General features: G+C 34.9%; 1 protein-coding gene across 1 annotated transcript; it reads left to right on the top strand.

The window, feature by feature from the left end:
* Positions 1-11,513: 11,513 nt before the first annotated feature.
* Positions 11,514-17,052, top strand: LOC103581852 (zinc finger protein 33B-like; the record flags this gene model as incomplete). The annotated part of the gene is given in 4 exon segments (XM_008563594.1): positions 11,514-11,640; positions 11,891-11,983; positions 14,426-16,114; positions 16,117-17,052. Coding segments are annotated over 4 exon segments (1,920 nt in total), but the record flags the coding sequence as incomplete, so codon positions are not given.
* Between the last annotated feature and the right edge of the window lie 312 nt (positions 17,053-17,364).

Genomic DNA, 17,364 nt, shown 5'->3' with positions numbered 1-17,364 from the left:
GCGGGGCGGCCGCGCGGGGGGGGGGGGGGGGGGGGGGGGGGGGGGGGGGGGGGGTGGCGGGGGGGAGGGCTGAAAGTCCTAACTGATTACAAAGTTGGTTTCTCTGGCAACAAACTCCCATCCTGAAGCTACCTAGGGGCAGCCAGTCATCAGCCAATTTATTGGTATGCAAAATGGCACTCATCACTTTGGAGAGTCTATGGACCTTAGGAGTTGTATGCCGGGAGACTAGGACAGAGACCAAATATATAATTTTACAATATCACATAGGTAAAATTTTGTCATTTAGATCTCTATCCTCCCTGATTTTTTATCTGTTTTTTTCATTAGTTACTGAGAGAGGAGTATTAATTCTCTGTGATTTTGGATTTGTCAGTTTCTCATTTTAGGTGTGTTATTTTTTGTTTCAGGTACAGTCATGTGCCCCATAACAACATTTTGGTCAGGAACAGACTGCATGTATAACTGTGCAATAGTCTATACTGTATAGCCTAGATGTGTAGTAGGCTATACCATCTAGGTTGTGTAAGTACACTCCATGATATTCACAATGACACAGTTGCCTAATAACACATTTCTCAGAACATATCCCAGTATTTAAGGGACATATGACTGTACTTTGAGGCTCTGTGTTAAGCCACAGCCACATTTATAACTGTTACATCATCCTCACATATAATCCTTTTGTTATTATGAAAATGCTTTCTTTTTTCCAGGTGATATATTTTGTCTTGAAGTTTCTCTTTGCTAACATTAATATCTCTATTTAAGCTTGTATACTTACATCTTTGTAGTATACCTTTTTCCACCTTTCCTTTCATTCTGTTTTTGTCTGTGTATTTAAAGCATTTCTCTGTGGATAGCATATAGTTGGGTCTTACTTTCCAGTCAAGCCTGACAGTATCTGCATAAAGTAGAATATTTAGTCCAATTCAATTAGATTTAGGTCTGCCATATCACTACCTATTTTCTCTTTGTCTCAATTGCCTTTTGGTCCTCTGTCTTTGCTTTCCTAAATTCTATTTGGTTACTCAATTTTTCTTTTAATGTTGCAGTTCAATCTAATGACTTTTAAAAATTATTTTTGAGAAGGTTTATTTTTAATTTTTGTAAGAATCATAGAAATTTACCTACTTAACCATTTCTTCAACTAAGTAGTGTTAGGTACATTAACACTGTTGTGCAGCAGATATCCAGAAATTTTTATCTTGGAAAAATGAAACTCTATACTCATTAAATAACAGCTCTCAATTTCCCCTTCCTCCCAGCCTGTGGCAACCACCATTCTACTTTGTGTTTCTAAAAATTTGACTTATATCAGTGGAACCATACAATTTTTGTCATTTTGTGAGTGCCTTATTTTACTTTGCCTAATGTCCTCAGGGTTCCACGTTATAGCATAGGACTGTCATGATTTTCTTTGTTTTTAAGGCTGACTAATATTCCTTTATGTACATCCGGCATTTTGTTTATGCATTCACATTTGCGTATGTGACACATTTGGAGTGCTTCCAACTCTTGACTAAGTGAATAATGTTGCCGTTTGACTAAGTGAATAATGTTGCCATGAACACAGGTGTCCAAATATCTTTTTGAGACACTATTATTAATTATTTTGGATATATGCATAAAAGTTGGATTGCTAGATCTTATGGTAATTCTATTTACAACTTCTAAAAAGCCACTGTATTATTTTTTTATGGTGGCTGCACCATTTTACATTCCCACCAACAGTTTATGAGGGTTCCAATTTTTGCAATATTTGTTATTTTCTATTGGGTGTGAAGTGATATCTCCCTGTGGTTTTAATTTGCATTTATTTAATGGTTAGTGATGTTAAACATCTTTTCATATGCTTTTTAGCCACTCATATATCATCTTTGGAGCAATGTCTATTCAAGTCCTTTGCCTATTTTAAAAATTAGGTTATTTATTTTTTGATGAGTTGTAGGAGTCTATGTATTTTGGATGTTAACTTCTTATGAGATATATGATTTGCAACCATTTTATTTTTGGGGTGCTAACGTAAATAGTGTTGTGTTTTTTGGGTTTTTTTTACTTCAAATTTCATGTGGTTGTTTCTGTTATATGGGAAAGTGATCAAATTTGCATATTATCTTTGGACCCCGCAATCTTGCTGTAATCACTTAGTTCCAGGAACTGGTGTTCAAATGTTCTACCAGCTTTGCATGCCTGGAATAAATCTCACTTGATCATGGTTCACAGTTCTTTATATTCATTTTCGGATTAGGTCTGCTAATATTTTGTTGAGGACTTTTGCATGTATGTTCATAGAAGTAATGGTTTGTAATTTTCTATTCTTATAATGTCTTTTTCTGGTTTTGGTATCAAGGTAATGCTATCTTCATAGAATGAGTTGGGAAGTATCCTATCTGCTTCTGTCCTCTGAAATAGATAGTAGAGAATTGGTATAATTTCTTCCTCAAATGTTTTGTTGAATATACCAGTGAACACATCTGGGATGGATGTTTCCTGTTTTGAAGGTTATTAATGATTTACTCAATTCTCATGATAGAGGCCTATTCAGATTGTGTATTTCATGTTGCATGAAATATGTAGATTGTGTCTTTTGAGGACTTGGTCCGTTTCAGCTAAGTTTTCAAATGTGTGCAAGAGAATTAGTCATAGTATTTCTTTATTATCCTTTTATGTCCACAGAATCTGTAGTGATGCCCTGCTTTCATTTCTGATATTAGTAATTTCTGTCCTCTTTTTCCTTATCCTAGCTGTTTGATTATTAATTTTATTGATCTTTTCAAAGAACCAGCTATTTTGTTTTTGTTTTTGATTTTCTCTATTGACTTTCTTTTTTTAATTTACTAATTTATGCTCTATCTTAGTATTTATTTTCTTCTACTTCTTTTGGATTTTATTTGCTCGCTTTTTTCTAGTTTCCAAAGGTAGAAACTTAGATTATTGATTTTAGGTATTTCTTCTTTTCTAATATTGGCATGCAGTGCCATAAATTTCCTTCAAAACACTGCTTTTACTGTATCCCACTAATTTTGATAATCTGTTTTCATTTTTATTTAGTTAAATATTTTCAAAATTTATCTTAACATTTCTCCTTTTACCCATGCAGTATTTAGAGTGTGTTGTTTAATCCCACTTTACTTGGGGATCTTCCAGGTATTGTGTTGTTGCTGGTTTCTGTGATATCTGAGAGCACACAGTGTATGATTTCTGCTTTTTCTAAATATGGTACAGTATGTTTTATGACCTAGAATGTGTTCTACATTAGTGATTGTCTTATGTGAGGTTGAAAATATTGTCTATTTTGTTTTTCAATGTAGTCCATAGATATCAATTATATTGAGATCGTGTTGTTGAGTTTAACTATGTCTTTACTGATTTTCTGCTTTTTAAATTGGTCCATGTTTGATAGAGGGTGTTGAGGTCATCAGTTCTAATGGTAGATTCATCTATTTCTTTTTGCAATTCTATTATTTTTTGCCTCATGTACTTGGATAACCTCTTGTTAGGCACATATTCACTAAGAATTAACTTCTTGAAGAATTAACCCGTATCCTGACATAATACCTTTTATCCCTGATAACTTTCCTTGCTTAGAAGTCTTCTGTGTCTGAAATAAATATGGTGACTCCTGCATTCTTTACTGTTAACATTGTATATTTTTCCCCATCTATTTATTTGAATTCATATGTCTTTATATTTAAATGTGGGTTTCTTGTAGACAGCATGTAGTTGGGGCTTATATTTTGATAAAATCTGACAATCTGTCTTCTATTTGGTTCATTTAGACCATTGATATTCAAAGGGATTGTTGATATAGTTGGATTAATACCTACCATATTTGTTATTCTTTTCTATTTATTCCTCCTGTTTGATGCTTTTATGTCTTCCACTTTTTTTTATCATTTTCCTTTTCTTGTTTGTTTATATTAATTTTTAATTTTTTAAAACTTTTGAATTGATACTTATTGATTATACGTACTTGGATTTTGAGTAGATATATTGATCAATGATATTGATTACATATTCTGGGGTACAGAGTTATATTTCAATACATGCATACAATCTGTAGTGATTAAATCAGGTTAGCAAATTCATTGTCATTGTTGGATGTTTTTTAACATTTATCAGTTTACAATGTAGTTGATTTTCATGTTCCTTTACCAATTCTTCCTCCCCCCCCTTCCTCCTCCTTCCCTCATCAACATCATATCTGTTCACTTAACAAGTTCAAGGAATTATTGTCATTGTGTCTTCTTTTCCCCCTCTCCCCATTTATTTATTTGTCTATTTATTTATTTATATTTACTAGCTCCCACATGTAAGTGAGAACATGCAGTATTTCTTTCTGTGCCTGGATTATTCCACTAAATATAATTTTCTCTAACTGTGCCTGACTTATTTCACTTAATATAATTTTCTCTAAGTCCATCCATGTTGCTGTGAATGGTGGTATTTCATTCTTTTTTACAGCAGAGTAGTATTCCGTTGTGTAGATATACCACATTTTCCTTATCCATTCATCTGATGATGGGCATTTAGGCTGTTTCCAACTCTTGGCTATTGTAAATTGTGCTGCAATAAACATGGGAGTACAGGTATCTCTTTGACACAATGATTTCCATTCCTTTGGGTATATACCTGGCAATAGGATAGCTGAGTCATATTGTAGATCTATCTGTAATTGTTTGAGGAACCACCATACCATTTTCCAGAAAGTCTGCAACTGGAAAGTCCCCCCAATAGCGTATAAGGGTTCCTTTTTCTCTGCATCCTCACCAGCGTTTATTATTCATGGTCTTTTGGATATTAGCCAGCCTAATTGGAGCTAGATGAAATCTCAAAGAGATTTTGATTTGTATTTCCTGAATGCTGAGTGATGTTGAGCATTTTTTCATGTGTCTGTTGGCCATTCATTATATTTCTATGAGAAATTCCTATTAAGCTCCTTTGTCCATTTTTCGATTGGTTTACTTTGCTGTTTGAGTTTCTTGTATATTCTGGATATTAATCCTTTGTCATATGAATATTTGCAAATATTTTCTCCCCCTCTGTTGGTTGTCTTTTCACTCTGTTAATTGTTTCTTTTGCAGTGCAGAAGTTTTTGGTTTAATATAATCCCATTTATTTTTCCTTTGGTTGCCTGTGCTTTTGGGGCCATATGCATAAAGTCTGTGCCCAATCGTACTTCCTGAAGTGTNTTGTATTTCCTGAATGCTGAGTGATGTTGAGCATTTTTTCATGTGTCTGTTGGCCATTCATTATATTTCTATGAGAAATTCCTATTAAGCTCCTTTGTCCATTTTTCGATTGGTTTACTTTGCTGTTTGAGTTTCTTGTATATTCTGGATATTAATCCTTTGTCATATGAATATTTGCAAATATTTTCTCCCCCTCTGTTGGTTGTCTTTTCACTCTGTTAATTGTTTCTTTTGCAGTGCAGAAGTTTTTGGTTTGATATAATCCCATTTATTTTTCCTTTGGTTGCCTGTGCTTTTGGGGCCATATGCATAAAGTCTGTGCCCAATCGTACTTCCTGAAGTGTTTCCCCTGTTTTCTTTTAGGAGTTTTATTGCTTCAGGATGTATATTTAATCCTTTAATCCATTTTGAGTTGATTTTGGTATATGGCTAGATGTACGGGTCTAGTTTCATTCTTCTACATATGGATGTCCAATTTTCCCAGCACCATTTACTGAACAGTTGTCTCTTCCCCAGTGTGTGTTCTTGGGGCCTTTGTCAAAGATCTGATGGCTGTAGGTGTATGGGTTGATTTCTGGGTTCTCTATTCTGTTCCATTGGTCTGTGTGTCTGTTTTTATGCCAGTACCATGCTGTTTTGGTTACTACAGTACTTTGCAGTATAGTTTAAAGTCAGGTAGTATAATGCCTCCAGCTTTATTATTTTTTTTGCTCAGGTTTGTTTTGGCTATTTGTGGTATTTCGTTATTTCATATTAATGTTAGGATTGTTTTTTCCATTTCTGAGAAGAATATCATTGGAATTTTGATGGGCAATGCATTGAATCAGTAGATCACTTTGGGTAGTATGGTCATTTTCACAATGTTTCTTTCCATCTTCTTGTGTTCTCTTTAATTCTCATCAGAGAGAGTCCTAGGTATTTTATTTTTTTGGTGACTATTGTAAATGGGCTAGCTTTCTTGATTTCTTTTTCTGCCACTTCATTGTTGGAGTATAGAATTGCTACTGATTTTTGCATATTGATTTTGTATCCTGCAACTTTGCTGAAATCACTTATCAACTCTACAAGCGTTTTTTGGAGAGTATTTTGGCAGCTCTCTATATAGGATCATATCATCTGCAAACAGGGACAGTTTGACTTCATCTTTTCCAATCCAGATGATGTCCTTTATTTTTTTCTCTTCCTTGATTGCCCTGGCTAGTACTTCCAATACTATTTTAAATAGGAGTTGTAAGAGTGGGCATCCTTGTCTTGTTACTGTTCTTAAGGGAAAAGTTTCAACTTTTCCCCATTCAAGCTGATATTGGCAGTGGGTTTGTCATATATGGCCTTAATTGTGTTGAGATACTTTCCTTCTGTACCTAATTTATAGTCTTTACCATGAACAAATGTTGAATTTTGTCAAGTGCTTTTTCAGCTTGTATAGAGATGATCATATGATTTTTGTCTGATTTTGTTGATGTGGTGTATCAGATTTCTTGACTTGCATATGTTGAACCAACCTTGTATCCATGGGATGAATCCCACTTGATCATTGTTACACTTCTCACCATGTAATGGAGATGAAAAAAAGATTACTCAAAGCAATGTGAATGCTATGAAAAGCCCAAAGGACTGCATCTCAGGAACTCCTCTGTTAGAAGGAGAAACTGGGTATAGCCCTTATTCAAAGTTAGTTTCTGTTTTCATTGTAAAGACAAGGAAGTTTCACAAGAAAAATCAGTTAATTCAATCATTTCAAAAGGACACCAAGACATGGGCAACATGACAAAAGTTATCTGTAGCTAAGTATAGCTTAAACAATGGAACATAGTAACATCATTAAAACTAACAGTGTGATATTCCAAAGTATAATTAGTGAAATGTTAAGCTAGTTACACTATGATCATTATCCTTAACTTAAAATATAACTATTTTTATAAGAGCTAAAACAGTCATTACATTCCTATGATTCTGTGATTGTATCTTTAGTTTCCATTAACAAAAAGTTTTCCCTTCAGCAAATATTTCTCACATATTTCCCTACAGCAATTCTTTAAAATCTCTTAATGAGATTGGTATGACAGCCACCTATTAATTTTAAAATCATTAAAGTATACAATCCCATACCTAAACAGTGATTAGCGTTGATTAGATGGGCCATTGCCTGCTAGCTGTGGGCTTTTGCCCCCTAGTGGAAGACTTTCATACCATACATGCATTACCTAAAAACTATACTAAAAATCAAATGAGAGTCAGTATTTTTAAATCTCTACAGGTCATTGTGTACAATTTTATATATGTGTTGCTGTATTAGCTAATATTTTATTGAGAATTCATGCATCTATATTCATCAAAGATATTGGCATGTAGTTTTCTTTTTTTGTTGTTTTATGTTTTTGTGATTTTGATATCAGGGTGTTGTTTGCCTTGTAGGATGAGTTTGGGAGAATGGACTCTGTTTCAATTTTTTGGAATAGTTTGTATAGAATGGGTATTAATTGTTCTTTAAATGTTTGGTAGAATTCTGCAGTGAAGTCATCCAGTCCTGGGCTTTTCTTTGTTGGGAGACTGCTGATTGCAGCTTCAGTCTCTTTTATTGTTATTGGTTTCTTCAGATTTTCTGTGTCTTCTGGGTTCAGTCTTGGTAGTCTGTGTGTGTCCAGAAATTTGTCCGTTTCTTCCAGGTTTTCAAATTTGTTGGTGTATATTTGTTTATAGTATTCTCTAATGATTCCTTGTATTTCTGAGGTATCAGTTGTAATATCACCTTTTTTGTTTCTAATTTTTGTTATTTGTGTCTTCTCTCTTCTTTTTTTAGTTAGCCTAGTTAATGGCTTGTGAATTTTATTTATCTTCTCAACAAAACAACTTTTGATTTGTTGATTTTTTAAAATCATTTTTGGAGTCTATTTCATTTAGTTCTGCTCTGATCTTAATTATTTCTTTCTGTCTACTTGTCTCCTGCTCTTTTGCAGCCTTTTGTGGTATTAATGGACCATTTTATATAGGATTACATTTTCTCTGCTTTCTGAGCTTTCTTTTTACAGTTGTACTTTTTCAAAAAGTTTTTTGTTTTGTTTTGTTTTTTCTGCTTCCCCTAAAATTTGAAATATATATTTATAGCTAATTTAAGTCCACTTTCAGGTAACACTGTACCACTTTACCAGCAGTGTAACTTGCTTATTACAACAGAATCATTCTGTTTTCTTCCTCTCATCTTCCTGTTTCTCATACCATTTTTGTGACTTAGTTATGTACGCTTGTGTATAAGTAAAACTATGTTACATGGGTGTGTATGTAAAAGCATGCATAATTTTATACATTGTTACTACTATTATTGGTACAACTTTTTATCAGATCAATTAAGAATAAGAAAAATAAAAGCTTTTATTTTACCTCCACTTATTTCTTCTTTAATTTTTTTTCCACCCAATCTGGCTTCTCTTTGGATTTTTTTTTTTTTTATCTTTGATTTTCTGTGGTTTAAAAATGATATGCTTAGGTGTAGATTTTTGGCATTTATTTTGGTTGGTATTATCTAAGCTTCCTGGATCTTTGGTTTGGTGTCTGATATTTGTGGAAGTTCTCAGGCATTATTATTTCAAATTTTTCTTCTGTTTCTTTCTCTCTGTTTTTTCCTGGTGTTCTCATTATTCTATGGTACATTATTCTATAGGAAACTTTTATGGTTTTCCCACAGTCTTTGGATATTATGTTCTGTACTTTCCTGTCTTTGTTCTCATTGCTTCTCAGTTTTTGAAGTTTCCATTGATTTTTTTCCTGGTGTTCTCATTATTCTATGGTACATTATTCTATAGGAAACTTTTATGGTTTTCTCACAGTCTTTGGATATTATGTTCTGTACTTTCCTGTCTTTGTTCTCATTGCTTCTCAGTTTTTGAAGTTTCCATTGATGTATTTTCAAGCTCAGAGATTCTTTTCTCAGTCTTGTTCAGTCTACTAATAAGCCATTTAAAAACATTCTTTATTTAAGTTAGAGTGTTTTTGATCTGCTGTATTGTTTTTGGTTTGTTCGTTTTGTTTTTTTCTTAAGACTTGTATCTCTGCTTACATTGTCCAACTGTTCTTGAGTAATGTGTGCTTTATCCATTCAAATCTTGAGCTTATTCCCTGTCTGATAATTTTAACATCCTAGTCATGTCTTTTTCTGATGCTTGCTCTGTCACTTCCAACTGTTTGTTTGTTTATTTATTTATTTACTTATTTGTCTTTTAGAATGCCTTGTAATTTTTTTTAGTCTTTATAGCCAGACACGATGCACCAGGGGAAAAAAAATACTATAAATACGCATTCAGCAATGTGGTGGTAAGCTGTGGAGAAGGTGATCTGAAGAAGGGTGAGCTCTCTTAGTCTGTTTGGACTTATATAACAAAATATCCGAGTGTAGGTAATGAATAAACAACGGAGTGTTCTGGCATATTTAAAAATGTTTTGCCTTTTTTCTTCTCGCAGGTGAAAACGGGGGAGGTTTTTTTTATTAACTGTAAGAACCTGTTCACGCTTTTGATGGTGAATTTCACAGTACTGTGGTTTCCTGTCTGTGACTGGGTCTCCTGGAATTTTAATACTCAGAGTTGTCTACACTGAGCCTCCATTAATTTGTCAGTCACAATTCAAGTTTTCCTGCTCTTACACTGGTTCCCATGGTGGTTTCCAATAAAACGGAGTAGGTCTTTGCTCTTGTAAGGCATTACTCCATATATTTGACTGTCTGCCTCTCTAATTTGGGGGGTAACAGTTTGCTCTGTGTCCTTTTCTCTCTTATGGTTCCAAGATGAGTTGTTGATTTTTCAGTCTCTTCAGCTTTATATTTATTGTTACAATGGAGTGATGATTTTCAAGCTTTTTGTGAAGGAATAGAAACCTGTAATGTATTTCTAAAAGTACCTTCTTACTATTTAGGTAATCAAAGGATTTTTCTTTATACAACTATGGAAACGATCAATTTTATTGGTAGACTTCTTAATACCGAGCTTTCCTATATTAATGAAATTCAGAAAAATTTTTCCTTGTCTTCACAGTCTATTTCTCTTCTATCTTTATATATTAGTGTTTCTGCAGATTCCCTACATTTAAAAAAATTTAATGTTATAGATTCATTAACTCTGATCGTTTAAGGTATCATTGAAATTCTATTTTCCATATTTTTATCTTCGGTTTAGATATCTCTCCTAAACACTGAAATTATATATCTAATTGCCATTTGGACATTTTCACAGATATTTTAATATATAATGTGTTCAAGTCTGTGTCACTTCTGCCTTTTTAGTTTTTTTCCCCAATTTTCCAAGTTTTACTTTACAGTGCTAGTTCCTGAGTAGCTGCAATCATGTAGACAACCTGGGAATAAAACTCTTATTTTAATTTCTGCACAGCAAATTAGAACCAGATTTAGTTCTTGCTTTTTTATTTACTTTTTTTTCTTCCCTTTTAAAGGATTACTTCCCTCTTCGGTATGCTTACTGCTCTGTGTCCTGTCATCTGTTACTGTCTTCTTCCCCTTGGACTCTCCCTTAAGCACCTGAACCATTTTCCTTCTAGTGGATGACTGTTAAGTGAAAATCTGGTTATGTAATTTACCCTTTCCTACACAACCTCATTATTTACACCCTGTGGTTTGGAAAGTGGCAGTGTTTACCCTGGGGTGGACACAAGCAATTTTTTTGCATGTAGAAAGAAAAATTGGAAATGTTTGGTATGCTTTTAATTTTGAAATAATTTAAAATCAATGAGTGTATAAGCTTTTTGGTGTTTGATTTAGGTCAAATTGTGTTTATCTCATCACATAGACAGTACTTTGCATAGTAGCATTAATGTGGTGTGTGTTGTTTGTGGACTTCTGACTGGACTTTTGCTGTTTCCCCATATTTACAAGAACACATTCTTTCCATGGAAGGGATAAGCATCTTTGGCATTTCAATGGAGTGCAAACTGGATACAAAATAGAACTATAGTTTCTCATTCTTTCTTTCCTCAGTCTATATTGAATTTGGGTTGGGTCTAAATTAGTTCACCCAACACATTTTTTTCAGATATGAGTTTATACTTATGTCTTCATAGGGTCCTTGGAGGACTAGAATTTTATTCATACTTTTATCTGTAGCAGAAGGATGGTTCCAGATGTATAAAGAGCACTTTAGCAGTATTGTTTGTAATTAACAAATTATTACAGTTGTAGAATATTCCTGTTGTGATTTCTTCCACATTGTGTAATACAAAGAAGCTGTACCTTTTGTAAGATACATATGAAACACTCACACACAGAATTGTGGACTGCCTTATTACTGTTTTTTGAGGAGAAATGTGCTTTTACAGGGGTTTGTGTCTTTTGAGGATGTTGCTGTGGACTTCACCTGGGAGGAGTGGCAGAACCTCAGTGATGTTCAGAGGACTTTGTACAGGGATGTGATGCTAGAGACCTACAGCAACCTGGTGTCATTGGGTGAGTGAAATGCCTCAGTAAGTGTCAGGAGCAACACTTTATTCTTTTATGGTAAATATAGGAACCACTTATAAGACTTAATCGAATTTAGGTAAGATTTTATTCCATAAAGAATGTGAGTGTCATCCCTCTCTAATGAAAGGTTCAAATTGACCCTGTCGTTTCACAGCATCTTAAGATGAGCTCTTGTCATCCTTCCAAGGATCTGACTTAGCAATTTTGCAAAGTCCTCTGTTATTTTCCATTAAAGGGCACTGCATTACCAAACCTGAGGTGATCTTCAGGTTGGAGCAAGAAGCAGAGCCATGGGTGATAGAAGAACCCCCAAACCAGAGCCTACAAGGTAAGCTCGTACTGGGCACTGATGCTGGGAAGAGTAAAGCCCAATAGATGTTGGTCATGTCCATCTGTTTTTACCAATATTTTTGCTAGGTTTCAGACATGAGAACAGCTAGACTGCTTAGAAACTCATGCATTGTATAATCTCCCAAGAGGGCTCTCACACTTACACACCCACATTTTATTTTAATGTATATTTCATATACTTCCCCAAAACGAATCTCTACCTTTCTTTTTTTAGACCTTTTTCTTTGCTGTGAACTTTATCAGTATTCTTAGTAGTTCTCTTTTTCTCTGTTGTCATGGGCATTTTTCTTTAGACTCTTTTATTCTATGTATTTTGGTTTTGGTTTTGTTTGTTTGTTTTGCTTGTAACTGAATACCTGAAACTTGGTCATTTTATAAGTAAACAAAATTTATTTTTTACAGTTATGTAGGCTGAGAAGTCCACGGTTGAGGGGTCTCATCTAGTGAGGGTCTTCATGCTTGTGGAGACTCTCAGTAGAGTCCACAGGTGGTGCAGGGTATCACAAGGTGAGAGGGAGAGATTGGCAAACATGTGTCCACATGCTGTATAAAGCCACCAAACTACTCCCTGATAACCCATTAAGCCATTAACCCATTATTCCATGAATAGATTAATCCATTCAAGAGGGCATAGCCTTCACTATCTAAAAACCTTCAAAGGCCTCACCTTACCATAGTTAGACTTCCCGTACTCTTCACACTGTTACAATGATGATTAAGTTTCAATATGAGTTTTGGGGGAACATTTAAACTATAGCACAGATGTTTATTTATACACTTGTTTTTAAACACATCTTAAGCAGTATAAATTTTATACAGCAATGATCTAAATAATGTCTCTCTTGCATAGAGTTGACATTATGATGAGTGAGAAACAAGAAAATTATATATGTTAAGTGGTTGTATTGGAATCATGAGGAATATGTAACCAGAGTGAGAGAAACAGAAATATAATTCATGCCCAAGTATAAAATCTACATTTTACAGTGGACATCACTATTGGAGGTACAGATTTGGAAAATTCATGGCATAAAGGTGATTCTTGAAGATATAGAGGAGGTTACCTAGGGAGTTGATAAGGAAATGAGAAAGATATATAATTCATGCCCAAGTATAAAATCTACATTTTACAGTGGACATCACTATTGGAGGTACAAATTTGGAAAATTCATGGCATAAAGGTGATTCTTGAAGATATAGAGGAGGTTACCTAGGGAGTTGATAAGGAAATGAGAAAGACCCAGAAGTGAGCCTTTTGTACTATGAATAAGAAATTATGAAGCTGAGGACACAGCGTAGGAGCCTGGAACGGAGTGTCACTGGACTTGGAAAGAGAATCAGGAGATTGTTGGTCCCAAGCTGAAAAGAACCGAGGGATTTTTTGTTGAGGGGCTCAGTTTGTTGTTTTTTGTTTTTGTTTGTTTGTTTTGTGGGGACGAGTGGGATGTAAAGTTAGCATTTTCTCCTTCTCTTTGTGAAAATTATTCTAAAACAATGAAGATGTAAAAAATGTGGACAAGACTTTATTTTTGGTGAAAGCAGGAGACAGCCAAAACTTCAGTGCACAAAATAAAGCTACCAAAAGCAGTGAATTATAAAGCAAGGATTTGTGTACCTGAAAATGGGGAGAGAATGCCAGTGACCTCAGAAGGAACTTGAAAAAAATTTTCAAAGATTGTGGGCTAAGCCTGGGTTGAAAATCAAATGTTTTAGACCTACAGATGGGGGGTGCCCAGAGTGAAAGAGTGGAGCTTTAGCAGAGGCAGTGAGGTTAAACAAGAAAGTTGTAGGAAGCTGTCTTTACCTAGCAGGGAAAAGATTTTTTATTTGAAAAATCTCCACAGGCCTATAGCCATTTCCTAGGGAAGAATGAAAACTAAACAAATATAGGTGCAAATTCCTGAACCTAAGCAAAATTTCTGTTTAAGGGACAGAAGATTGGCTTCTTCCTGAACATGAAAGTAGTTGATTCAGGAAAGCATCGCAACTTTCAAAGCAGAATAAGAAGAAAAAGAACACTATGCAATACCCACTGCTGTCATCAGCACCGCACTCTACCGAGTGAGCCACAGGCCGGCCCCTTACCCACTGCTGTCATAAGAATAAAATAGAGAACAGGGTAAACAAATGTCAGATGATAAGCACTTGGTTGAAAACTATGACTAGGCAGTAGTTGAAAATTTTACCAAATATTTTCTTACGAATAAAAAATAAGCCAAAAAGAAACCCATGATGGAACATTAGAAAATATGTTAATATAATTTATTACACTAAGGTAGTTTGTATGAAAAATATATACTTATAAAAAAAAGTACACTATTCATTTTAATAAAATTTTATGCCATGAGAATATGAAGAAACTTCTTTACCTTTACATGCACATTCCATAAGCAATACGGTTATTTTTTTCTTATTTTAGATGCCCGGATGTTTGAAGGTCTAATTACAAAAAGCCAAGAAAGTCATGGTGCAGATCTGTGGCAAGTTGCAATTGCCAACAGCAATACATCAACTGAGAGAGTTGAGTCAGAAAAAACATTTTATTTGAGCTCAAACTGCATTTCAAATCTGATTACAAATAGTGAAAACTATTCAGGATTGAGGTGTGAAGAGTGTAATGTATGTTGGAATGCACTTTCTCCTAGAGAGCTGGATTGGATGCATGCTGGAGTGAAATCTGATGATGACTGTATAACTGAGAAATTATGCCAACATTGTGAGCATATTAATCAGCATTTCAAGATTCAAGCTGAGCAGCAGCCTTTTGAGTATAGTGGACAAGGGAAAGCCATCAGCACAGAGCCAATATTATTGGCAAATAAGAAGATACATATGGGAGAGACCTCCTGTAAATTTGATTATGGGAAAGAATTTCATACATCATCTGTTCTTGCTCATGAGATATGTCCAGTATTAGAGAAAACTTTTCAGTGTGATGTATGTTGGAACACAATCTATAAAAAGTCTAAACTCACTGAACATCAGAAAATACACACAGCAGAGAAACCCTATAAATGTAGTGAATGTGATAAATCGTTCATGAAGAAATTACCCCTTACATTCCCTGAGAGGACTCATAAAGGGGAGAAGATATACGTGTGTAATGAATGTGGGAAAACCTTTCACAGGAAGTCAAAACTCAGCAGGCATCAGAGAACTCACACAGGTGAGAAACCATATGAATGTACAGAATGTAGAAAATCTTTCTACCGTAAATCATGCCTCAATGTACATGAAAGAACTCACACAGGTGAGAAACCATATGAATGTAGTGAATGTGGGAAGACCTTTCAAAAGAAGTCAAACCTTAGCAGGCATCAGAGAACTCACACAGGTAAGAAACCATATGAATGTAAAGAATGTAAAAAATCTTTCTACCGTAAATCATGCCTAAATGTACATGAAAGAACTCACACAGGTGAGAAACCATATGAATGCAGTGAATGTGGAAAAACTTTTCATGATAAGTCACACCTCAGCAGGCATCAGAGAATTCATATAGGTAAGAAACCATATGAATGTAAAGAATGTAGAAAATGTTTCTACAGTAAATCACAGCTCAACATACATCAAAGAATTCACACAGGTGAGAAACCATATAGTTGTAAAGAATGTAGAAAATCTTTCTACCATAACTCCGACCTCAATAAACATAAGAAAGTTCACACAGGGGAAAGGCCTTATAAATGTAGTGAATGTGGAAAAACCTTTCATTGGCAGTCAAACCTTAGCAAGCATCAGAAAATTCACACAGGTATGAAACCATACGAATGTAAAGAATGTAGAAAATCTTTCTACAGTAAATCAGACCTCAGTGTACATCAGAGAACTCACACAGGTGAGAAACCATATGAATGTAAAGAATGTAGAAAATCTTTCTACCATAACTCAGATCTCAATAAACATAAGAAAATTCACACAGAGGAAAGGCCCTATGAATGTAATGAGTGTGGAAAAACTTTTAAACATATGTCAAGCCTCAGCAAGCATCAGAGAATTCACACAGGGGAGAAGCCCTATGAATGTACTGAATGTGGAAAAACCTTTCACAAGAAGTCAAACCTCAGCAAGCATCAGAGAATTCACACATGTGGGAAACCATATGAATGTAAAAATGTTAGAAAACTTTCTACAGTAAATCAGACCTCAGTGTACATTAAAGAACTCACAGAGGTGTGAAACCATGTGAATGGAATACATACAGAAAATCTTTCTAAAATAAATCAGACCTCAGTGTACATCATACCGTTCACACAGGTGAGAAACCATGTGAATGTAAAGAATAGAAAAATCTACCAAAAAATTATGCCTCTATAAACATAAGCAAATTCACACAGGGACCCTATGAGTATGAGTGTGGAAAAATCTTCAAATGTAAGTGAAACCTCAGCAAATATCAGAGAATTCACACAGGTGAGAATCCACATGACGTAAAGAATGTAGGAAATCTTTCTACCAGAAATCAGACTTTACTAGGCATGAGTGCATTCATATTGGAAAAGCCCCATGAATGTAACACATTGGAAAATCCTTTCAACAGAAGTCATACTTCAGGATGCATCAGAGAACTCACATAAAAGAGAAAACCTATGAATATATAGCTCTCTGTTGGTATCCAAAGTTGATTCATTTCACAACTTGCCATGGCTACTGAAATCTGTGGCTGCTCAAGTCTCTTAAATAAAATGTACCATTTGTGTAACATTCTGCTATATAACTAACATGATGTTTAGGCTACTTATGATACTGAATACAATGCAAAAACTACATTAGGGGGTTTTTCTATAGTTTTTATTGTCCTATTTTTTTCAAATGATTTTGATCTATGGTTTGTTGAATCCACTGATGTGGATCTCTTGTTTATGGAAGGCTAACTAATAAATGTGGAAACATCTTTTTTCAGAAGTCACACCTAAGCAGACATCAGAGAATTCACATAAGGACAAAAATCTGCATAGCAGAAACTGGCTATTTATTTTCCAAAAAACACTGTCTCTTGCACAGACAGCATGCATACTCAGCTTCTTTTTTTTTTTTTTTCCTTTTTGTCTTTTTTTATTTTCCAAAAAACACTGTCTCTTGCACAGACAGCATGCATACTCAGCTTCTTTTTTTTTTTCCTTTTTGTCTTTTTTCGTGACTGGGAATGGGATCGCAACCCTCAGTGTCACGCCCGTACCGCAACCGGCAACGGGATCGCAACCCTTGGTGTTGCGCCCACACCACGCTAAACCAGTGAGCGGACTGGTCTCTATATGGGATCCGAAACCTCGGCGGGAGCTCCGCCGCGCTCCCAAGCACCGCACTCTACTGAGTGCACCACCGGGCTGGCTCCCGTACTCAGCTTCTTGTTACTGT

This window comes from Galeopterus variegatus, unplaced genomic scaffold (assembly GCF_000696425.1).
Source record: "Galeopterus variegatus unplaced genomic scaffold, G_variegatus-3.0.2 Scaffold14107, whole genome shotgun sequence".
In the NCBI taxonomy this organism is placed as follows: Eukaryota; Metazoa; Chordata; class Mammalia; order Dermoptera; family Cynocephalidae; genus Galeopterus; species Galeopterus variegatus.
This window is presented reverse-complemented; position numbering and strand designations above follow the sequence as displayed.